This window comes from Astatotilapia calliptera, chromosome 13, assembly GCF_964374335.1.
Source record: "Astatotilapia calliptera chromosome 13, fAstCal68.1, whole genome shotgun sequence".
Classification (NCBI taxonomy): Eukaryota; Metazoa; Chordata; class Actinopteri; order Cichliformes; family Cichlidae; genus Astatotilapia; species Astatotilapia calliptera.
Window position 1 is genome coordinate 4,853,451 of NC_137434.1, and position 26,215 is coordinate 4,879,665.

At 41.7% G+C, this 26,215-nt stretch overlaps 1 protein-coding gene across 5 annotated transcripts in view; it reads right to left on the reverse strand.

Moving 5' to 3' along the window:
* The window catches only part of LOC113034599 (stromal membrane-associated protein 1-like), a 148,396-nt gene extending 126,316 nt beyond the window's left edge, over positions 1 to 22,080 (reverse strand). For 4 of the 5 annotated variants that reach the window (XM_026189301.2, XM_026189300.2, XM_026189298.2 and 1 more), the window contains exon 1: positions 21,772 to 22,078. In XM_026189301.2, coding sequence (XP_026045086.1) covers positions 21,772 to 21,889 — 118 coding nt within the window. In that variant the 5' untranslated portion in view covers positions 21,890 to 22,078. Of the gene's footprint in view, positions 1 to 21,771 lie in introns of all 5 variants that reach the window. The other variant, XM_026189299.2, reaches the window with a different exon arrangement.
* Positions 22,081 to 26,215: the final 4,135 nt, after the last annotated feature.

Genomic DNA, 26,215 nt, shown 5'->3' on the forward strand with positions numbered 1-26,215 from the left:
ACAAGAAAAACAATGGTGTGCTTGGTTTCAACGTAACTTTATTCTTGTATCACAAACTTGTCACCAGTGTTCGTCAAGTTATTTGAAAATAGTAATTAGTTACTAATTACTGAGTACTTCTCCAAGAAAGTTTCCAGTTTCTTTTATGATTACTTATTTTCAAAAGTAATTAGTTACTTTATTATTACTTTTAAAAAACATGATACACAACCTGAATACCTTTTAGCCCAACTCTATTTTTTCTGCATAATCCATCATATAAAATTGAATGAAATGAGAAAGTGTCTTTTTAAAACTTGTTTTATAAGTTTTAATCTTTTAACTTTATGCACATTGCATCAAGTGAAAATGACATTATGTACAACAGTCTTTGACTTGAAGAAATGTGTTTAACATTTAAACCTATTTTCTGCATATTCCGGCATATAAAATAATTTTTTGTGTTTACACTCGCTCTTTCAAATAGATGCAAGTAAAACACAGCAAAAAATAAATAAAATCAAAGCTTAAGCGGCACCAAGTCTTGTCACTCTTTAACCTCCTAGAACCTGGCGTCCACATACAGTGGGGCAAAAAAGTATTTAGTCAGCCACCGATTGTGCAAGTTCCCCCACCTAAAATGATGACAGAGGTCAGTAATTTGCACCAGAGGTACACTTCAACTGTGAGAGACAGAATGTGAAAAAAATAATCCATGAATCCACATGGTAGGATTTGTAAAGAATTTATTCGTAAATCAGGGTGGAAAATAAGTATTTGGTCAATAACAAAAATACAACTCAATACTTTGTAACATAACCTTTGTTGGCAATAACAGAGGTCAAACGTTTACTATAGGTCTTTACCAGGTTTGCACACACAGTAGCTGGTATTTTGGCCCATTCCTCTATGCAGATCTTCTCGAGAGCAGTGATGTTTTGGGGCTGTCGCCGAGCAACACGGACTTTCAACTCCCGCCACAGATTTTCTATGGGGTTGAGGTCTGGAGACTGGCTAGGCCACTCCAGGACTTTCAAATGCTTCTTACGGAGCCACTCCTTTGTTGCCCGGGCGGTGTGTTTTGGATCATTGTCATGTTGGAAGACCCAGCCTCGTTTCATCTTCAAAGTTCTCACTGATGGAAGGAGGTTTTGGCTCAAAATCTCACGATACATGGCCCCATTCATTCTGTCCTTAACACGGATCAGTCGTCCTGTCCCCTTGGCAGAAAAACAGCCCCATAGCATGATGTTTCCACCCCCATGCTTCACAGTAGGTATGGTGTTCTTGGGATGCAACTCAGTATTCTTCTTCCTCCAAACACAACGAGTTGAGTTTATACCAAAAAGTTCTACTTTGGTTTCATCTGACCACATGACATTCTCCCAATCCTCTGCTGTATCATCCATGTGCTCTCTGGCAAACTTCAGACGGGCCTGGACATGCACTGGCTTCAGCAGCGGAACACGTCTGGCACTGCGGGATTTGATTCCCTGCCGTTGTAGTGTGTTACTGATGGTGACCTTTGTTACTTTGGTCCCAGCTCTCTGCAGGTCATTCACCAGGTCCCCCCGTGTGGTTCTGGGATCTTTGCTCACCGTTCTCATGATCATTTTGACCCCACGGGATGAGATCTTGCGTGGAGCCCCAGATCGAGGGAGATTATCAGTGGTCTTGTATGTCTTCCATTTTCTGATGATTGCTCCCACAGTTGATTTTTTCACACCAAGCTGCTTGCCTATTGTAGATTCACTCTTCCCAGTCTGGTGCAGGTCTACAATACTTTTCCTGGTGTCCTTCGAAAGCTCTTTGGTCTTGGCCATGGCGGAGTTTGGAGTCTGACTGTTTGAGGCTGTGGACAGGTGTCTTTTATACAGATGATGAGTTCAAACAGGTGCCATTCATACAGGTAACGAGTGGGGGACAGAAAAGCTTCTTACAGAAGACGTTACAGGTCTGTGAGAGCCAGAGATTTTCCTTGTTTGAGGTGACCAAATACTTATTTTCCACCCTGATTTACGAATAAATTCTTTACAAATCCTACCATGTGGATTCATGGATTTTTTTTTCACATTCTGTCTCTCACAGTTGAAGTGTACCTCTGGTGCAAATTACTGACCTCTGTCATCATTTTAAGTGGGGGAACTTGCACAATCGGTGGCTGACTAAATACTTTTTTGCCCCACTGTATGTGGACATCACAATTTGGATTATTTAGACCAAAATACTTAATTTTGCTCTACAAGGGCCTGATATCCACTTACGCGGACATTATTCTGCTACTGTTCTATCAAAATTTTAAATGAATATCCTCATATGTAGCTCTCATTTTTCTTAGAAACAAAAATTTGGTATTTCTTTGTTTTTACATTCATCAGGTCCCAATATGCCCAAATATCAAAGAGAAATTAAAAATGCATGCCGTGGAAGAGTTCGGGTCTTAGGAGGTTAATCTATTTTCACCTGCTTAGCAGGAGAGGGGCCGGTGGAGGTTTGCCCGGTGCCGCAGCGGTCATGTCAGTAGGCGGGATCCGGGGGTTTCTCTATGAATGTCACATTCCCGTGGCAGTGTGCTCAGTGCTTGCTCAGATTTGAAGTTGAATTTTTCGCTGTAGAATGAATTTTCTTCCCACAGAGTGTACAGCAGACGCTAATGTTTTTGTCACTTTTTACAGAATCAAACTCAAAAGTAATGTCAGTACCTCCGAGCTTTAAATGCTGCGTCGTACTCTCGCCCACACTCCCTGTTTTCCATTGTTGATCTACACACGTCTGCTGCTGCCACGAACGTCAAAAACTGTGTCATGAGACACTCTCACAAAGTGTCGGTTTAATAACGCAGTAAGGCAGCATGCTTACGGGAAAGTAACAGTAATCCAATTACTTTTTTGCAATAGTAACCCCTTACTTTAAAAGTAATCGGACTACAGTAACGCATTTATTTTAACGCGTTACTGCCCATCTCTGCCCATCACATAATTAAAATCACAGTCTGTGACGTCTCAAAATCAGATTAAAAAAAATTTGGAAACCTGCTTTTCAGAACAATCTGAAGCCTCAGTTTCAAATAATGAGCATTACTTTTGCATAACGTTTCCTTATTTATATGAGTTGAGAAATAAGTGCAATATCCCATCCATCCATCCATCTTCATCCGCTTTGTCCGGGGCCGGGTCGCGGGGGCAGCAGCCTAAGCAAAGAGGCCCAGACCTCCCTCTCCCCAGCCACCTCCTCCAGCTTGTCCGGGGGAATACCAAGGCGTTCCCAGGCCAGCCGAGAGATATAATCTCTCCAGCGTGTCCTGGGTCTGCCCCGGGGCCTCCTCCCGGTGGGACATGCCTGGAACACCTCACCCAGGAGGCGCCCAGGGGGCATCCTTGTCAGATGCCCGAACCACCTCAGCTGGCTCCTTTCGATGTGGAGCAGCAGCTGCTCTACTCTGAGCCCCTCCCGGATGGCCGAACTTCTCACCCTATCTCTAAGGGAGAGGCCAGCCACCCTTCGGAGGAAGCTCATTTCTGCCGCTTGTATCCGCGATCTCGTTCTTTCGGTCACTACCCACAGCTCGTGGCCATAGGTGAGGGTAGGGACGTAGATCGACCGGTAAATTGAGAGCTTCGCTTTTACACTCAGCTCCCTCTTCACCACGACGGACCGGTGCAGCGTCCGCATTACTGCAGCTGCAGCCCCAATCCGTCTGTCGATCTCCTGCTCCCTTCTCCCATCACTCGCGAACAAGACCCCGAGATACTTGAACTCCTCCACTTGTGGCAGGAACTCATCCCCGACCCGGAGTGGGCACTCCACCCTTTTCCGGCTGAGAACCATGGCCTCAGATTTGGAGGTGCTGATCCTCATTCCCGCTGCTTCACACTCGGCTGCGAACCGTTCCAGTGCGAGCTGGAGGCCTTCACCCGATGAAGCCAACAGAACCACATCATCTGCAAAAATCAGAGATGAGATTCTGAGGCCACCAAAGCGAAAGCCCTCCGCCACTTGGCTGCGCCTAGAAATCCTGTCCATAAAAATTATGAACAGAACCGGAGACAAAGGGCAGCCCTGGCGAAGCCCATCACCCACCGGGAACGGGTCCGACTTATTGCCGGCAATGCGAACCAAGCTCTTGCAACGGTTGTATAGGGATCGAATGGCCCGTAGCAATGGGCCAGACACCCCATATTCCCGCAACACCTCCCACAGGACACCCCGAGGGACACGGTCGAATGCCTTCTCCAAGTCCACAAAACAAATGTAGACTGGTTGGGCAAACTCCCATGCACCCTCAAGTATCCTGGAGAGGATAAAGAGCTGGTCCAGTGTTCCGCGACCAGGACGAAAACCGCATTGTTCCTCCTGTATCCGAGGTTCGACTAACGGACGAACTCTCCTTTCCAGCACCCTGGCATAGACTTTCCCAGGGAGGCTGAGGAGTGTGATCCCCCTGTAGTTGGAACACACCCTCCGGTCCCCTTACTTAAAGATGGGGACCACCACCCCGGTCTGCCAGTCCACAGGTACTGCCCCTGATCTCCACGCAACATTGCAGAGGCGTGTCAACCAGGACAGCCCTACAACGTCCAGAGCCTTCAGGAAGTGCAATATCCCTTTTAAGCATAATGTCAGATAACAATAAGAACCTCCATTTTAAATCAACGACCTATTGTTTAAAAAATAAAATAAAAAATACGATGAATAATGGTATCATCTAACGTTGCTTGATTGTACTATAGGCACAATTTGAACAATGTAGTTAAGGCAGAATACTAAGGGCATCCTCCACATGCTCCGAACAATGCAGCATGCACAGTTCAACAATGTGTTAAGATAAAAGATTTTGCACTTGCCCAGAACGACCACATTCAAGGGAAAGAAGAGAGGCTTCTTTGTAGTCTGGGAGCCAAGATGCTCGGCACACAAATTTGAAGAGTCTGTTAACACTGAAAAGAATTACAGCACTGTTTTTTTAAGCTCTGCCTTACTTTCACACCAATTTTCTTCTCAGGAAAATTAAGAAAATTCAGACAAAAGGTTCATATACAGTAGTCCGTAGAACATCAAGCCCTCTGAAACCCCAAATACTAATATAATTGTGCATACTAGTCAGTTCTCTAAAATATCTTTTTTTGAGTAAACTCAGGGTAAGAGCTTCCCACAGAAATCTGTGCAAATGCATCATCCATCATGGCACAAAGCAACCCAAGCTCAGCCAAATCTCCATGGAGATGAATAGGAGATGGCATGGAAATGACAGTCAAATCATTTTAATGGGCTAGTGGCTACAGTCCCGCAGCGTCATCTTTGGCTCCATCCTTCTCCAGACCATGAAGCTTACTATCTGTCAATCCAAGGACTGAAAATGGCATTGAACACAGCACGCACAAAGGTGCAACTTCTTTGGGTCTAGGCTACATTATGGTGGTGCGGCAGCGCTGGTTGGATGGCGGCAGCAGCACACAGTGCAGTAGGATTGACTGTCTCGGCTAAGAGCATCAGTGTGTTAATGCAGTGGCACTAATGCACTAGACGGCCTAAAGGAGCATTAAAGCAGGGATGACTGAGTGTTAAGCCCAAATCAAGCAGCTCAGCTATTGTAAGCTGGGCTCTATCTGCTGGATATCTATCAGTATCTATTGGACTTCACTTTGGTCTGCTCTCAGATAACCTCTCTCAAAAATATTCCAGTACAAAATGTGCGACAGCCTCACCTGAGGTCTAATTACACACAACAGAAAACACAGTGCTTGAAGAGGCTGGAAATGAATTTTCAGTGCAGTGCAAAGCATCCAGATACACTCAGGCTTTCTTCACAGAAGGAATTCGGAGTGAAGAGGAAGGACTTCTAAATTGAAAAGTGAGTATTTCTAAATTGAAAATCCACAGAGCTTTAGAGTCTGGTTGTGCTTAGTCAAAAAGTAAAACTCATACAAATTATACCCCGAATGCTTAACTGTGTTGCACTACTTCTAGAAGCCAATAACATTCATCCATGCAATGACGAGTGGCTTGCACTGATGTTTCTTGATGCTCTGACTTGTGAGCAGGAGTCTCTGCGTCTCTGAGACTTCTCACTCTTTCACATCTTTACCCCTTCGACTTTCATTTCACACAACTGACTGTCTGATTGTTTGTCTAAAGTCACGTCCATATATGAAGTGTTTCACTCATTATTCATCACTTTGTAGACGACAGCTGTTTATTAGTGGACAGCTGCGGTTACCTAGGTAACTCTGCATTTACCACCTTGTCATTTGTCAATCAACTGTATCCTCTGCTCCTATTAGTGGCAACTTCAATTAACTCTGGACAACCCACACTTTTTTTTCCTCCCAGTACTACATGATCTCGTGTCTCATTCAGTGTATACAGCGCTAAATATAACCTATACCTTGACAGGAGATATGACTAGGGCTGCCACAAACGATTATTTTGATAGTCGACTAGTCACCGATTATTTTTGCGATTAGTCAACTAATCAGATCATGCATCCATTGTAAAATGTACAGCTTATTGCACCAGCAGCATCTGCTCTTATATAACTATCATTAGCTTACAGCTTTAAGTGTTTAAGGTGCTAACTAAAAATAAAGACAAGATGATAGTTTATTAAATTTTAATGAAATTTGCAGATTGTTTCGGTGAAGTTTAATAAACTTCTTGCTATCTAAAATATAACAGGACACCGGAGTATATTCTCGAGCATCTCATGCTCAGTTGTCTGCTTGACGTTTATTCAGCTGTGTAAAAACTATAACTTTAATCTCAGCCAAACCGATTTACTCAGGAACAAATAAAATACCAAAAAAAGGCCAAACAATAACATTTGTAAGTTATCTAAGTGACTTATATATCATGTTTAACCTTAGTAGCGAAAGACGGCAGTGGGTTTGAAAACGATTTCCCGGGAGTCCGGTGTTCTCACGGGCTCTAGTGAGCCTTGAACCCCGGCTAGCTATCGAGCTGGTGGGTAAAAGACGTCTCCGAAAATGTCGGAGCGCTTTTGAAAATATGTGGTGTCTTGATAAACTGAGCAGATATTTGAGGTTTACACAGCTACATTCTCGCCTGAAAATATGTTAAACGTTTATTTTGTGACCCAGAAAGAATAATAAGAGTAATATTAAAACTAAGCAGCTGCCGCCATTGTTGAAAACTGAGCTGGGCTGCGCTATGAATTCTGGGACACAGCTTCTTCTTCTTCGGGGTTTAACAGCAGCTGGCATCCTTGTACATGCAGTGCTGCCATCTTCTGTTTCAGTCCGTTATTACACTCTTAAATCCTGCTACTCATTCCTGCGGCTTTTGGGATCTTACAAAGCTTCAAACGACGCGTCGACTATTAAATCAGTCGTCGACGATTTTAATAGTCGACGTAATCGTGACTAGTCGACTAATCGTGGCAGCCCTAGATATGACTAAGGGATAATTCACAGATTATCAGTGTTTATAATGTTTGGCTTATTAAGTATAACACCAAGTTGACTTTCTCATCTGTATAGCAGGTCTTTTTTCAAGATTCATGCACAAAACTTGGGATGTTACCATGTTTTTTTCCTCTTTTATAATTTGCCAGTCTTTCTTTAACAATATGCTCCAGAGCAGCAGCAAAATCTGACTGCTGACCAACTTTATTTAAATTGGGGCTTTGCCTAGTTGTGCATATCTTATCAGGTTTACTGCTTTATCTAAATGTATCCTAGAAATTCAGTCTTTTGTGCGAGTTGAAAAAGGACCCACATGGAGTCTGTCTTAACCTAGTTAAAATGTACAATACAAGGTTGTTGGTGTCAAACATACTGCTGAGTCCTACAACAGGTGTGCAACCCAGCTGAAAAGCAAGGTTAACTCAGTTTAAATCTGAACTATAATTGGCTACAACATTTTTACAAACAGATCTTAAACACAAAAAGGGAAAACGCAGCCCACAAACTGATTAAATCTGGACCAGCAGTAGCAAAATATGAGCCTCTAAGCTGAAACTGTCATTCATCAACGAGGCATTCTGACATCTGAAGCTAACAGAAGACACGCCTCATGTTTAAAGCGCAGAATCTGCCCATTTACCCCTTCAAAAGCTACCACTATTAACTTAGCTAATGAATCTCATTAAGCTTCTATAATCATCCTGTTGTCCAATAATGGCAAACAAGTTTTACAAACAAGCAAGTTACAACTTTATACTGCTTTAGCAATTTTTTATGATACCGGTCCACTAAATTATAGGAGGCAGTGGGTAGCAAGTAAGTTGGTGGTGAAGTAGAAAATAAGCTCCCTGCTGTGCGTCACTCTTGTCAGCAACTGTATGATAGCTTGGTAATATTTGAGTGCAAAATGAATTTGCTGCACTCCTATGCTGGTTGAAGCCAGTGTGGCTAAGAAGGTTTCTGTTGGAAATCCTGTGTCAGTTTTATCTCCAAAAGCTCCTCCTCTGCCCCCTAGTGGGCAAAAACATCAATTATGCACGTTTAACTGCAAAAAAGGGAAAGCTCAATCTCACAGGTACTATGCTTCAAAAAAGGGGGGAAAAGGAAGAAGAAAAATGCTTTGGTGTAATGTAAAACCGGCTGGTTTAGCAATCTAAAAGTAGAGCTTCGGCCCTGCAGACTAAAGGCCACTCTGATATATGAGCTCCGACCTTCTACACTGGTCAGTGTCCATTGACTTACTGACCACTAATGTGCTGTCCTATTTTTAATTCCAATCTTTACCTCTGCTGATGGATATAATGTCTGGGAAGTGATCAGTACATGAATGAGCCACAGCATTAGTATCTGTTCCCCTGTCTCGTGTAGATTCATCTTGACAAACTTTATATTTGCACTGAAGTTTGGACAAAAATAGACAGCTAAAAGGAGTTTCCTGCACCCCCTCCCCCAAACAAGCGCACACAATTTGTAGACTGCTGACCTGAATAGACACAAAAACACGCCTGCACAAAAGACACACACAGCTGCACATGCATAAAAGCTAAGTGATACACCTACACACAAGCAATCACAGACAGCCACCCCAGCAAGTACACACACTAATATGTACAGGTTAACACATTATTAGCAGCATGTGTAGACAGAAAGATGCAGAGGCAAATATTCCACTGTGACACGCACATGCACACACAACGCAGAGGAGCCCTGATGAGTGACAGAGGAACTTCCCAACTGCAAGGGGAGGTGGGCAGTCAGCCGAGCATGAAATTAAAGCCCCAACTGTCAACCTGAGGACAGTCAGGACGACGAGTGACAAGTGTGCGTAAACGCTGTGTGTGACAGGCAGGGTGGCCACAGGTGTATTCCGTGGAGATCAATCCAGTGCTCCTTTTCCTTTAGGGAAGCACTGGAAATTGTAGTTTAACGCTTTAGTGGCTGCAAAGAGGCAGCCTCTGTGGACCTGACCTGCAGAAATCTGCCTGGTCACAGTCACAACCACCCTTGTATCTCCTTCTTATTTGAATTACCTTTTCATTTATCTTTCACTCTGCTTTCCTTTGTCTTAATGCCCTATTAACACCTCGAAAGCTCAAATCGTTACAGAATATTCATGGCTCCTTTAATTATGTATGGATGCATGGATCTACTTTAGTTGCTCTCTTTTCTTTTCTAGGAACCAAAAACAAATGCTAATGTTAGTGCACAGAGGCTGAATGGCGCCCGAGGCGAGAAAACGCACCATCCTTGTGCTTAAATTCAGCAGCAGTCTCATTTAAAGAAGGTTAACAACCCCCATTTTCTAATTAATAAAATGCCCTCTTAGTAAATCATTGAAAGACTGCCAGAATCTTCAGTACAGTATTGGAGTGGAGAATAAGAGACTGGAGGCTGAGGGGGAAAATAAAGAAGCGCTGTGCTGCTCCCTGCTGGCCCATTAGTGCGACTCTGTGTCAGCAGTGAAGAGGAAGAAGGAAGGAGTGCATCCTCAAGGAGAACCGAGCTCCCCTCCAACAGTATTTCCTCTTCATAACAACAAGAGCAAAATCTAATAAAAAGCCATCATCTGCTCTTATTCCCTGTCCTCAAACTAATGGTGGAACATTAGAGTGCAGACAGTCAATAAATCAGGACAGATGGATAAACCATAAAAAGCATCATCGCAGGTTATAAAGAGTGAGACAGACAGAGGCGTACACACAGGGGACACAAACACAATAACAGGTCCACAAGTCTGGCATGTGGACGGTCTCATTATGTTTTCAACATGAAATGGATAAATGAGAGCAATGACAGTCCTGAGCAATACATGACTATTTATTTTATACACTTAATGAATAAAAGCATAAAGTGAAGACAGTATTCCATCTGCTGGTGACAGAAGGTAGTGTAGGAGACTACAGCAGAGCCCATTTCCTGTTGTTCTCATTAGAGACAGTACAGGCCAGATCTGTGTACGACGTTACAGCAGAGCTCCATGTTATCAAAAACTACTGACAACAATCTTTGCAACATGGATGTATTTTATAAGGACAGTCACACATACATCTGCTGTTAATGTGCAATACAGAGCACCAAATCTGAAGATGCAGGATTATGTGCAAAGCCACACGTTCGCACCTCCCACTGCTGCTCCTGTACCTCAGTCACCCAGGAGCACAGGTGACCCACAGAGGCCTACATTAATATCTTTCAAACTAAATAGCAATCCATTTTTCAAATTCAGAGGCAGACATCCACTCACACTCACAATCAAACCTATGGTCACTGTGGGTCCACCTATTAACCCAACATGCATGCGTTTAGACTGGGGAAGGAAGCAAACTCCACACAGTTAGGCCCAGGACGCTCCTGCTGTGAGGCAATAGTGTCAATCCCTGCTAGCTACATGTGTTATATTTGTCTTACATTACATCAAAATTCTCATTTTTGGCTAAAAATCTAGTTACAGCTCAGCTATCTGAAGGTTAATTGGATCCCTAGCTCTGACTCTGTACAAAAATGGCACACACATTTTTACACATTTACATTTCAAGACAGCAAACTTTAGAAATCACACTGACAGGAGAATCTTCAACCTACTGTCTCATGCCATCAGTGCTGCAAATCCTCACAAATAGAAAGATTTGCCGGGGCCACCCCGACTCTCCGTCTGCAGTTTAAGCTGACAAAGTTCTGCTTCAGGGAAAGTGAAGCACGACTCTGATTCAGCAACTCTAATTGGAAGTTGACGGTATGCATTACCTTTGTTGATTTTACACACTTTAAAACCACCTCACAGATTTTGGCCTGCAAATACCTGGAGTTGCTGGTTGTGTGAACTAATCTATTAAAATACACAAAAACGCAATGCACCACAAAGTAACTCACATAACTAATCTAGAGAAGCACCAGACAAATTCTGGGTTTTGCAAAATAAAATTAGTGTTTTAGTCAAAAGACTTTGCTGGCTTGTAAGAAAGAGCAGTTAGACAAACCCGATTTAGTTTTTAGGAACAGGTTTATAGCCAGCATCTGCAGATTCCTAAACAGCAGTAACACTATGTCCCCCTTTCTCACTTTGAAGCTGTTCACACAGACACAAAAATAACACCAAACTTGCACTTTTCTTCTTCACGTGTCTAAGATTAAATTTACATTTGCTTTGTGATGCTGTACCACCTCGCTGCAGCCTACCAAAGGCTGTCTCCTTGACAGGACACTACAAAACTAGTCTGCCCTTCACACCTTTAAAATGTGTACAAGTACAGGTGTGTGGGCACCAGATTCTGAGCCCAGCTGAGTGAGTGTGTGTATGTGCCATAGTATTTGATGTGCATGACAGAGGAGCAGTACCAAGGACAGGTCGTCAAAGTGCTGAGTACCCCACGGGCGCTTGCCAAGATCCGCTGCGCCAGCACAAGAGAGCATGTGCCAGCTCAGAGCACCGCCTGCCACAAATCATAATACTGACGCGTAGTCAGGCAGTGTGTGTGTGTGTGTGCACGTGGTGTGTGTAGATTCTGCTTACACTGATGAAAGGATTGTGTTAAAACAGAAAATTAAAATTATAGTCTATAATCCACTAAGCAGTAGATAGACTGACCTGCCAGGCCAAACAGGCAAATGAAATACAATCAATAAGGTGTGCACCACTGTCTCAACACACACACACACACACACAGATGTAGGGCAGCGTGCGTAGACAGCAGGCAGGTCTGAGGGTGGAATTACAGCTGAGAGGCTAAGGTGAGTCACCGCTCTGCAGTGGTCACAGAATGGCTGCCACACCCAACATACGCTGACTGCAGCAGGCAGCACGGAGGATGGATGGCACCTGATCACACCAAAGCCTTAAAACAAACTGATGAATGAAACCGGAGCTCTTCGTTCCGAGCGGTCAATCAGCTACAGAGTGAAAGCTTGTTTTCCACATCAATAAACTCTAATACACTGCCTCTGCTCTTGGTGTGGAGCAGAGCCCGACTAATGTGAGATTTTTAGGACAGATATCAATATTTGGTGAATTAAAAATCTGACATTCCAAAATGTCAGTCGCCATCTTTTTTCCTTTGAGAAACACACAACATAAACAGATTTCCCTAACATTTGTTATTTGGAGTTATTGCACTCGTTTTTGTAGCACTCCAAACAGCAAAGTTGCAAAGTGCCATCTGCTGGACAAACTGTGCAACATCAACACTCATAACATGGTTGAAGGGTGTTTCTCCCTTGTCCTTATTATGTTTTTCATTTATCAACTGTTACAAATACTGATACCAGTAGATAAGCAAATTGCTAATATCTGCCCACTGATGAATGGGTGGAGCTCTGTTGCAGTGCACTGCATTAAACATTAAAGCTCAAAAAACATTTTACAATTTCATCTTCAGATCCACCACTAAATGATTGATTACATCCTTCAATAATGCAGTGAAACCAATTTTTCATATTTTAAACAGTAACTACATGCAAGTCATATTTGCACAAACACAAATGTGCCGCCAGGAGTAGCAAGGGTGCCAGAAAAGTGCAATCCTTTTCCATCAAATAATCATATGTCAGCATTTCCAGATGTCACGTTTCCTATTCAACAATTAGCAGCCAAAAATCAATCGACTTTTATATCCGGCAAAAAGCAAAAACTCCTCACAAACAAAGAAATATTAGGAATTTCTGTCTGAGACAAAAATGTAATGTTTTTTTCCTTTCTTTTTTTAGATCTAGCTCAAAGTTCAAATTAAAGGTTAAATATAAATAATTCTCATTCCCGCCCATGTCAGTTTCTACTAGAAATGGTTTTCCCCAGTGCTACTTAACATAGAGACACAGGATACATGGATAACAATGACCACAGAGGTTCATGTGACGGGCAGCACTTTTGATTATTTCATCTTTCATTTTTCAACATCAAGTTGGGTTGGTCATTTTCCCATGGTATAATGAGTGAGCTGCTACAGATAGTTGCTATAGAAACGAGCTGGCCACACATACAAATCAGATTGGTAGCAAAATCAAAACACTTTGCTGTCACAGTTGGGAACAACACATGGTCCCATATGTGCTGAACTGACACCTCCTTTTGTTCCTGCTGTTGTTACATAAACTGAAAGTGAAGGTAATGATAGGAAAGATTAGCATCCGAGTCTTTTTGTTCTGCTCATTTTCACTCATTACTGGAGATCCCAGTGGTCTTAATCAAGAAACACAAACGCGACAAAAACAGAGGAGAAAAACAGTTTTTCAAAGAAAATCACAGCACAAAAGTGCTTCCCAAAGCATGCTTTCATTCAGAGGGATCCATAAATAAAAGATTATTACGTTAAATGTGTTAAAATCTGATTCAGAGGACTGTCTTTGGCCCAAAGTAAAGGTTATTCTTCTGCTATGAACACTTTGCCAGTCAATTACCAGGAAGTTAACCCTGTTCCAGGAAGGAGAGCATTAACCTAGTGTGTTTTCTGGTGGTGTGAGAAAACAGAGCACAAGAAGAACATGTAAACGTAACACATAAGAAAAAAAATGTATTGATCCACCACACTCGTTTACCTTCAACTTGAACGGTTACCACCTGGTTCAAAAACACTTTGACTTTTATCTATACTCTTCCCATCTGTAAAAACTGCATAAGAGGTGAGTTTTTTATAACTCCCCTGTTTGGATTCTATTGAGGTTGAAAAGTTAGAAACATGGCTGCTTTTACTGACAGGTGTACACAGCTCCTGTCTGTTAGGACCCCTCTCTGCTAATCAGAGGCACTGGACCTCTTTGTGATGTTTTTTGCTATTTTGGGGCATTTTTACAGGAGTTTTCTGACAAATATTGTGGCTTGGTGTGTCGTAAAAATATCCAAGAAGTCTGATGAGTATTTATACAAGTTGAATATTTCACTATCCTGTTACTGCTAACTGGTAACTCAGTCTGTGGATGCATGCAGTTTGTGAATGCAGCTTACCAAGTGAGCTTGCCTTGGTCCAAGGATCCAGTTACTAACTATCTGACAACTTTCCTAAACTGTTGTGAGTGGTTGCAATGTTGCTGGAGGAAGCTGGTTGTAAAGATGTTTACGGTTCAAGGAAAAGCTCCTTGCAGTGTCTTTGGTTGTTAGCATATAGCCATGGTTGTCCATAGTTTGCATGGAAGGTGCTAATTTGTCTGCACATCCTCTCCAACTACTTACTAAGAGGTAGCAAAACTGTCAAAAGCATGACACAAACTGGAAATGGAGAACATTTACTTCATTGTAAAAGCTGTGCTTTCTTAATAAGAGGTGCAACTTTTACTCTGAAGGTGGCCTTCGTTTCTGCATTACACTTAAGTTTCACTACTGTTCAGAATATCCATTTTTCCTAGCGACCAGAGGTTGCCACAGGGTAACAGATCAGCTGTGTAACTATAGGCACTTCAGCCTCACATCCAAATGTGTTAGCAGGCTCCTGCCTACGACAGCCGTAATGCTCTGACAATCCATCAAGCAGTCCGGGTTCGTAGCTTAGCAAAGTCGTACTAAAACATTTGACAGATTTTCGAGCGCCGTGTACATAAAATTGTTTCGAGGTCAGTAAACGCAACCAGAATTCATACATAAGGCACACGGGGTTATAAGTGGCTCTGTCGATTTTCAGAAAAATCAAAGGATTGATTTTAAGTGCGCCGTATTTTCCAAAAAAAACCAAAAAAACAAAACACAGTAATAACGACGGCCTGCTAGCATGCTCTACCAAAAATAGTGCTTTGTTGTGTATCTGACGGACGAAAGCTAAACTAGTTCCACACCACTGAAGTTGCAGCGTTTTTACAAACCACTTCTGGTTCATCAGTTTCATTCAAGGATTTGCTTTCGCTGCCATGCTTTTTCCGACGTGTGCGTATGAAAACAAAGGCACTGCGCATGCGCGTTTTACCCATATTCTATCGCGATATTTCATTTTTCTATTGTTGCCCAAAATGATGGCCCAGCCCTAGGCTACATCCATCTTTCATCTACAGTCTGCAATGGCAGCTGGCTGATTTTGCACTTGGTAACTGATAGTGTGAGATCTAAGTATAATTTAAAAACAGTTTGGAATCTAGAATCATTCAAGTGTCTAAATGTTCAGCTTTCTAAAGCTTTTTATCCACAGTGTGTTTGCATAAAAATAGCTGTGACAGTATGACTCACAGGGTCCGACTGGATGCTGCCACTTTCTAAATAACCTACATAAAACATGCCACAGGCTGCAGAGGAAACCACAAATCAATAGATCAGGTTTTGGGGCCACTGGGATCATTTCAAGTCTGAATATGAACCAGTAGTGGAACTGAGTCACAGTAAGGCTGGAAATAAATAAGAGCTTTAAGCCATTACTCTAGTTTTGTTTGTTTAGCACGTTTTCTTATCAAGAATAGCTAAAACTATAATACTTACTTGTTGTGAATAGAATCAGTCAAGGTCGCTTTAAAAATCAACTTCCGTGCTTTTCAGACCTCAATTAGTCCTGTACGGACAAAAAGCCCACTGTGGATTATCAAAAGATTTTAAAGTATTATTTTACCGTGGCGCGTACTGAGATGAGGCCTGCATAAATGGTACACCCTTCCTATTGAATGATCGGAAGTTTTTCGGTTTTAAATCCCCAGCCAAGTCTCGGGCAGCTCCTCCACACTCAGCCACAGGAAACCAGGTGGGACGAGGATAGTGTGTTAGCTCACCTGGCTCCTCATCAGCTGAGCCCAAATGTGTTTTTACTCATCAAAGAATCATCTGTGCCACAAAGTTTGGAAGACTAAATGAAGCTCTCCCAAAGTCACACTTCACAGATTTAATACTAATGAGCCATATGCTGACTTGGGTTAAAAAAAATAAAAAATAAAAAAATAAAAATAAAAAAAAAGAGAGAGAGAGAGAGAGACTGTGTACCAGACATTTAATTTTTAACAAGAACTACATTTTTCTCAGTTTTGATTGCGTTATTTTATTTTTCATCTAATGACAACCTCAAATGTTGTAAAATACACTATATACTACTGAGAGAAGGAGCCAGTTTAAACCTTTATAAAGTCTCACCAATGCAGAAAATTGGTAACATAAATAAGATAAATAATGTCATATAGCATAAATCGTTAAAAAGAAAAAACATTTTTACATTATACTGCAAATTACTAGCAAACAACATTGAAATGATGCTTTATATTCAAAAGCAAGCCACAGCTCTCTTTGCTCAAAATGCAACAACAACGCCTCAGTTACTAGCATGACTCTATGTGAAGTATTGCAAAGAAATTGGGGTTTTGGACTGTTGGTTGACCGAAAGGAGTATTTTAAAGACATCCAGTCAAAAGACATTATTTACTGCCCAGGAGTTTATACCTGTGGCCTCACATGACCCTCCACATCCAGGACTTTGCTGTTACCTCGATGATGTATCTCAATAACCGACTACAGAAACCTAACTAACACTGCTTATCGCTGTAAGGTCCACTCTATGTTAGGATGACTCATTTCCTTTCTCTGTAATACATGTTGAGCTGCATGCATGTCCCTGCAGGGCTGCTGCTCATACATAATGAAGCTTAATGAACACTTAAGGGCAGTCAGTGGCTTAATGAGAAAAGCAGAGTGAAACAACCAGAGACGGACCCCAGGATTTTTGTGTACCACATTTATTTTGTATGCGGGAAACATACAAATAAACTACATTGGGTTTTTATCTACATGATGAGTCTGTGTGGGTTTTGTTCATTATAATAAGGAATGTGTGTTGACTTACAGTTTATGTGCCATTTAAAGTTTCAACACTTACTGTTACTACTAAGCATTATATTAAACATAGCAACCTGAAAGACTTATCACAATAGGAACCAGTCAAATGTTATGACTTTATATAGTTTTATAGTCAGGTGCCAGTTCTGTGCTGTAGTGACTGCAGGCTGAATCAGTTATTGTTGAAAGTGGACAGTTTTCTAGGTAGTGTTGCCGACTGTGTCTTCATGTGGGACGTGAGAAACTTTCTACTACCATTCACTCATTTATACATCCTTCCATCTATATTCTTATCCAAGTCTGGGTCACAGGGGAAGTAGACCAAGTCGAAAGGCAGCTGGGCGACACACTATATTGCCAAAATTATTTGCTCATCTGTCTTCATACACATATGAATTTGAGTGACATCCCATTCTTAATCCATAGGGTTTAATATGATGTCAGCCCACCCTTTGCAGCTATAATAGCTTCAACGCCTCTTGGAAGAATTTCCACAAGCTTTAGGGTGTGTTTATGGGAGTTTTTTACCATTCCACAAGCACATTCATGAGGTCAGACACTGATTTTGGACGAAAAGTCCTGGCTTGTAGTCTCTACTCAAATTCATCCCTAAGGTGTTCGGTCAGGTTGAGATGAGGACTCTGTGCAGGCCAGTCAAATTCTTCTACACCAAACTGGCTCATCCTTGTCTTTATGGACCTGGCTTTGTGTACTGGTGCACAGCCATGCTGGAACAGGAAGGAGCCTTCCCAAAACTGTTCCCACAAAGTTGGTAGCATGAAGTTGTCCAAAATGTCTTGGTGTGCTGAAACATTAAGAGATCCTCACACTAAGAGACTAAGCACAACAACCATAAGTACCACTCTCCTGGACACCACCAAACCCAGACAGGTTGGTAAAGTATAATTGGTCACTTTAGGAACGTGCTTTACACCACTGCATCCGATCCTTTGTGCTTGGTGACGTAAGGTTTGGATGCAGCTGCTCAGCCATGGAAACCCATTCCATGAAGCTCACTACACACTGTTCTTGAGCTAATCTGAAGGCCCCATGAAGTCTGGAGGTCTGTAGCGATTGACTCTGCAGAACGTTGGAGAGCTCTGTGCAACATGTGCCTCAGCATCAGCTAACCCACTCTGTGGTTTAAGGTGGTCTAGCACTTCATGGTTGAGTTGCTGTCATTCACAGTCGCTTGATTTTATACACCTGTGTCCATGGAAGTGTTTGGAACATCTGAATTCAATGATTTAGATGGGCGAGTGAATACTTCTGGCAATACAGTGTATTTGTATCCAGCGTGTCTTCCTGATAGACCACGTCCAGTACACCTCACCAACGTGGCATCCTGCTCAGATGCCCCAACCGCCTCAACTGGTTTAATTTCAGATTTTTTTTTTGGACTCAGTAGTGACCCACTGGAACACTGGTCTACTTGTCATGTTCTGATTAATTCTGCCAGTTAAACATGCAAAAATAAAACAGGTACTTTAATATAAAAACAAAGCCTTCACCCCATCCTCTTAGCACACTGTATACAGAATCGCTGCATTTCAGAACAAAGACCTGGATTTATAAGCACTTTGCATTTAAGAAACCTAAGGATAGGGATTTGCAGGAGTGACACAGACAAAAACAAATAAAAAAGTTAGAGTACACCCACACTATAAATAATGAATGCCTGCTGAATTCATTAATCTGCATTCAGCAGCCCAGTCTCCCTCTCTCTCTCTCTCTCTCACACACACACACACACACAAACGCTTAAGCTGGATTTACAAGAACAACGAAATAAGTCAACTCACATGGGAAACACACATTAACACCAAAAATCCTGTGCAAAACAAACTAGCTGACATTAAACAACACAGAACTGCAAACAAGGCCATTCTCCATTGCTTCCAGGTACCACAGCAGCTTTATTTGTACTGGCTTTCACTGTCCAATCACTGTCACGGTAGTCCTTATTTTGTTCTGCAGCAGCTAGAGGACTGTTTCGTATGCTGCTATACCAGGTTCACAGAGGCTGCACAGCAGAACTCAGGCTAAGCAGCTGCAAAAATGGTAATCCATCTGGAGAGCTCACAGCTGACTTCGACACCCTGCTATTTACTTGTCAGGTGCATTCAGGCACATCCCTTTCCCTTGCTAAAAATATCCCACAAAGAGGAAAAATTTATTTATTTTAGTTGGAAGAACCATAAATGGACAAACCCTGTTTTGGCACCATTTCTCCATTACTCACAGGGTTTATTTTGTTCTGCAATTTAGAAAAAAGAAAGAAAGAAAGAAAATCATATGGCCATATATCAAACAGCATACAGCCAATAAACATATCTGTAATAGACCAGAATCTGTGGAGGACTGAAACTGCTCAAATCATCAATAAATACATAAATAAATAAAGAAGACACAAAACTTTTACACTTTTTAAATCCTTTTACAGACTCATTTGTTTTGTCTTAGTTCTTAGTCAGTTATTTATTTAATTATTATTTTGTTTTTGCCAGGTGCAGTAAAATCAGGTCCGCCACGTGACCAAAGATGCAAAAACATAAATCGGTAAGATACTGTGTGAAGTTCCCCCCCCCCCCCCCCCTTAATACATTTTACATATTTTTGAGTCACATTTTCAATTGTTTATTAGTTTTGGATATTGGTCCCTCCATAAGCAGGGGTTAAAATGAGATTCAGCAGGTGGAATGGAGGGGAATAAGTGCATTAGAAACAAGTAAGATAAGCACTTCTGTTGTAAACTCCAGTACATTGGTTTGCTTCATGAACTGGGAGACCAGTACTGACTGAAGTTTTCCGGCCTCACATTCTATAATATATAGGCCCACATTACAAGAAACATTATGGCTGCTTTCCAACCTCTAGCCCAGTATAAAGGTCAAATTTGGCAAGAGTTACGAAAGAGCATCATGACCGGATCTCTGTGGCCCACTTTAATAAACACCAGCACTTACACAGTTTGTTTTACAGCACTTACACAGTTTGTTTCCAGTCTGATGTGAGATGCCTCGGTCAGAGGTTTCCCAAAATAAAACCTTTCCAAAACTTATTCCACAGAGGAAGGATGATCACAGAAAATAATAATACTGCATACTAGTCCACTTACACAAACAGAGGTAATTAAGGTTAAGGTACATTTCCCTTCCATAGTGCACTGACGCCAACTACTGAGATCACCATTGAAGAATCATGAAATAGATTAAGCTCAACATGAAGGATGAGGAGGATATGACGAAACAAAGGAGCAGCAACACGATCAATGAGACTCACTGAGGTCTGCTACTACGGATTACAAATGTCAGATGGTAGAAGAACCATGATGACGCAAAAGGCATCTAATCTCAGTCATAGGAAGCCCCAACAAGAGCCGTTCAATCACCACTGAAAAGGCTGGAAATGTCATGCTTGGACATTTACTGACTGGCATATATGGGCTGGACTTTCTCTTAGGGTGCTTAGGTAACAGTGAAAGCCTATGGGAAATGCTGTCCTGTGAGAATTATACGTTTTTTTGTTAATAATATATACTAAATGCATGCAATTTTGACATCATACATTACAGTTGTTGTTTATGCCGAATTAAAGAGCGACTCTTAAGGTTTAATGAAACCTCTTCCATCACACTCTATTTTACACTCGACTCCAGGGAATTTTAAGCTTTCAATTTTCTGAATGGAGTTTGGAGAGGGGGCTTCCCTCGCAGGAAGGCATGCCTAGCCAGAAGCAAGGTGTGCGCTGCAGCAGTATCTGAGCTCACGTGCTTTTCTCCTCGGCATTCAGCGAGCAAACGACACCTCTAAGTCAGTGGAGTCTACACGGGAGACACGCGTTTTCCGCTCATAAATAAACCAGTCAAGGACGTGACATCGATACCTGCGGGCGAAAACCGCCTCAAGTTAGCCACACTTACACAACACAAGACCGGAACTATTAACCACTCAACTTCAAAATAAAAGCCCCGGCGTGGATTTCTAAACTTCAAAAACTGAAATACAAATTGAAAAGGGAAAATAGAGAAATTTATTAGCGATGCCCCTTTTGTGAAACTGCAAAATCACAACTTGGCTTGTAGCTGAATCTCAATACTAACATATATATTCTCACTACAAATCAACTGAATTGCATTAAAGTATTTGTATTAGAGTATGTGTTATTGTATATTGTATATATTTTCTTTTCTTATTTTATCTTAGGATTATTATTATTATTATTATTATGGAAAGAACCAAATAATAAAAGCGCTGGATAACGACTTTACTTTAAAAGAAAAAAAAACAAAGCGGAAGTTGTGTGTTGTTCAGTTATTTCTAATTAACTGTCGCTCAATAATATTTATACTTGGCTTAAATGTAATTAAGAAACCAGTAGCGTAGCATGACTCATTGTTCATAACATGGATATGAACGGGGAGGACTCGTCAGGTTTACACAGTTCATATGAAGCATCAAACCTAAAGGTCGGATGCAAGCATTGCTGCACACAAGTGACTCCCATCAGAATAACCTTACAATATGATGCTAGCTGTATGATACATATGATGCTAGCTGTGCCTTTTAACGGACAGGTGCCCTCCTCGTTACATCTTGTCATGCACACACCTGTGACACCAAGGTTAGCCGCAGAGGCTGCCGGGCTTACCTTTAGCTTCACAGTCAGCACAGTACTTGTTATCCTCTTCTCTCAGCAGTTTGGACAGAATGGCCTGATGCTGCTCATTCAGTTTCTGGGCTTTTTCTCTCTCCGACCGCGTCGTCATGTCGCCAAAGTTCGGAAGTTAGACCTGCCTGTGAAGAGTCGTTGAAAACCACGGAGTGCTCAGCCTGTGTTAAAAAGGGTGGGACATCACCTTCTGCTCGCACTTTGCTGCCTCTATTCAGTTAGCTTACAACCTGCTAGCGAGGTAATACGGATCTGTGGCAGCATCATCTCTGCTGCTTTCACGACTGTGGGAATTTTTGCAGCGGCGCGTGAATCAGAATCACACAAGTGGTATGGGACACACAAGGAATTTCGCGTTATTGGTAACGGCTTCATTTGTCAGCTTGACAGTAATCCTGAACACACCAGCAATGCAGTAAATTGAAAACACATACCCACTATCATTCATCGACTGTCCTTCCCCACACCCCGGGCATCAACATTATTAAAGCTGCGTGGGATCATCTTGCGAGAGAAACAACAGAGAACAAAAGACAGCTGACACTGAAAGAAGAGCTTTAAATGTCCTTGAAGAGGAATCCTGGAGAACTAATTAAAAAAATTAGAAGAAACCAGCTTTAGTATTTTAATGAAGTTAAAACATAGTTTGAGCTACTTGTATGAAATTTGGTACATGCGTTTAACGTCTCAAGACATCTGCTCGAAACTGTTCGTGTTTGATAAGGACCCTGAATGCATCTTGATGGCAATATGTATTAATCATTATCAGTCAGTATTAATCATTCGTAGCACCACCTAGCAGCAACAGAAAATTGTGTTTTACTCTTTGGGACACCAATTCCAACTGGTTGACTGGTGTAATCTAAAATGTGTTCAGGAAAGACTTCGTTGGTGTTACTTTATTTTTAGAACTGAGTTTTTGTCAGATGGTGTTCCTGAGCCAGCATGGCGAATTTCAGTGTTTTACCATTAAATTTATTCAAATACTGTACACAAAAGGGGAGTAAGTTTGGACATTTTTAGCTATTTTCAAGCCTTGATGATTTAATCGGACCAACATGATATTTGGTTAGTTCAATCTAAAGACCTCGTTGATGTCATAGGGCGTGCCCATAACAAGGACTTTTTCTACATCTCAGAACCTTCTATCTAATATACATTCACACATATTCACACTCGGATGGATGCATCAGAGAGCAACTTGGGGTTAGTATCTTGCCCAAGAATATTTGATATGTAGGCTGGAACAACCAGGGACCACAAACCTTCTGATTAGTAGTAGTCAGGTCCTTATCTTTGCTGCTTGTACTTTAAATAATAATAATAATATTTTTATTATCATTATTATTTCCGTTTAAAACACAAACCCATTTTGGGGTCGCATCAACAGATCATCCTGCATAAAACACCAACAAACATGCAGAGCCACCCGCTGTGGCGACCCCTTGTGGCAAGTTTCTTTTTTTCCTGTGCCCTTACTTCACAGCTTTTCAATACACCATAACCCACAAAATGCTTAATTAAAATTAAACAAGTAAAAATGTTTTAAAAAGAAAAATATTGCGTGTGAAAAACATGAAACACCTTAGCACAGGTGTTCCATTTAGTGCTTAATGTTTCATATCTGTGTGAGTATCTGTGTGGGTGTACTAGTTCTGCTAATTTGTTTCATAAGTGGGGTTCCTCTATACTTCACACCTGGAAGCTGTTGGAAATTAACTCACCTGTGTGCTGCAGCGCGTGACCTTCCTCCTAAGCTCCCTCAGTTGTTGCACTTTGCACTGTAGTGCCGATGTTTGTGGTTTATGCTGTTATTGTTTGTGCATGCGCCTCCAGTCCTGAGAGACAATTCTGTAACAATCTCTAAAGTTTCTTCTTGTGTAGTCAAACCTGCTGAAATCCTGCATGCCCCCTCTACCCCTCAACTCTGAAATAACTGCCTTGCATAACTCGCTGTTGCCCTTCAAGCCTGCAATAAACTTGTCAAACCTTTAGCGTTGCATCTTTAAGAGATTTTAGCCTCATCTTCACTCAAATATCATATATCGCCTGCAGTGACAGACATTTTTCCATCAGTGTAACTCAATTCTGGGTAAAAGAAGTTGCCACAAAACAAAGTTTTGAACATTAGTAATTAGAAGATTTTATTCAGCACTGGTGTGAAATTACTGCTGAATGCATTCATATAAAGGAGTCTCTTAATTTGAAAGGGATTCATTATGTTGAAGTTTATTGATTTTTGTATGTTTATGTGGCAACTGCATGTATAGCTGGAGAGTCCCTTCGTGTGTGCTCCAACAGAAAAGCAAACGGCGTGAGAAAGGATACAGCTGTGGACGGTGGAAAGTGGGTTTATTTTCCCCATTTGTGAGATCTACAAACAGTATTTTGGTGTGTACGCTTTTGTTTTTGTTTCTTTAACAACTTGGGATAACTAACACTGCACAACAGTAAAATGACCAGGTGCTCAGAGTAGTTGCTGAAAAGACTGCCTCAGCAATAAGCACCTGCAAGCATCATCATGCTCCGAGGAAGGCAATCTCTTTCATTAAGGCTGGAGAGAAACCCCAGGTGCGCCCACATTTGACAACTGGCCTCCTCAACACAGCCTCTGATTGGCAGCTACAGGCTGACCTGGTTAAACAGCTAAAGTTCCCTCAGAACATTGCAAAAACATCCCTCCGGCCAGACATGATAATTATTTCTGAGGCCTCAAAACAGCTGATCATGCTGGAACTCACAGTGCCCTGGGAAGAGCGCATCGAGGAGGCCAATGAAAGGAAACGAGGAAAGTACCAGGAACTAGTGCAGGAGTGCATCAGCCTATAGAAGTGGGTTGTAGGGGCTTTGCAGGACGATCACTCTGCAAAGTCCTAGGCCGGCTGGGCGTGGCTGGGGCAGCCAAGAAGAGGGCCATCCAGGCTGTGAGTGAAGTGGCAGAGAAAGCCACAATGTGGCTGTGGATCAAGAGGGATGATCCGTGGGTAGCTACTGGTACGCAAGTCGGGGCATGATCACCCCCGGCTGGGTCGCCTGGGCGAGGGTGTATGATGAGACCCGAAACACCTGATGACCCCAGGATACATCACTGAAGATGCGTACCAGTGCATCCAGGAGATGTGTCTTTTATAGTACCGGTATACCGAAAAACTTCAGTTGTTTTACCTTTTCTAAGTCATGACTGTAAATTTGCAGCTTTAGATTTCTCTACTCTTCCTTGTGAGAGTTCTTGCCTGGATTCTGTTGTTTCTTTTGGATTAATTGGTTTCTGGACTTTCTACCAAAGGTGTGTCTTTTGTTTATGAAGTCTCCACTTGGGTTTAACTTTTGCAACACATTACAAATATACTCAGCTAAAGGTAGATCCATCCAAACTGTCTGCTGTACCTTACTATCCAGGTAAGTAAACTTGTGTCTTGTATCTGGGTTTAGTTGGGTCGTGACAAAAGAACTGCTGTTTTACTTTTGTATCTTGAAGATAAGTCTTTTAATTGCTAGTGTCTGTAATACAGACCTTTTGTGCATTACAACAAAGCACCAATTAATTATTCAAATACTTGGAGATGGACTGAAAGGATTTTTCTGGTGGAGCTTTATCCAGCTTACATTTTCATATACAACTACAAGACACGGAGAGAACAAAGGCAGGTTTGAATCAAATAAAAGTGAAAAAGTACAGTCAAAAAAAGTCAGAAAGCATAAAGTAGGACAATTCTACCATCTATTTTTGTGCACAGGTAACTAAACCGTCTCCTATATTAATGTAATACAAAAATATTAGTACACGAGAATACAAATGTTATTTAAATCTAAATTCTAATTCTAATGAATGTACTCAGCTTGATACTGTTACTGTTTAGGACACAAGCAATAAAAGAGAAAGAAACAGAGGGTGACTTTGCCTCCACACCTAAACGGAGATTCAGGTGGAGGAACACTAAGATCTGTTGTAGTGGCTCAGCATGGGGAAAATACTAAAAGCTCACAATAATTTCTAATATAAGCTCCCGTAGATTTTCATATTGTACAGGTTGTAATCAGCTGACCTGCTGCTCGTTGTGGAAGTGCACAACTGAATTCAACAGGATGTAAGCAGATGTTTCACAGCAATCTCGGCTGTGTCCCATTACCTACACTAACTGTAGGCTGTATATTGTCTTTACACTGACAGTATGAAGTTGGTTTAATTACTGAATTCAGTCAGTGGATCTAAGCATCATTACCTGTAAAATAATCTATAATAATAATAAACTACAGCCACTGTGTGTATCAGTCCAACGCGTGAATTCACCACATTACTGCAAGCTAACCTGTTTATCCTGCTGTTCATGCAACATTTGTTTGCATTTATGTTCACACATCATATACAGATCCAATATGTGATTAAAATGAAGACATTTCATGTAATCTTTAAATCTGCAGT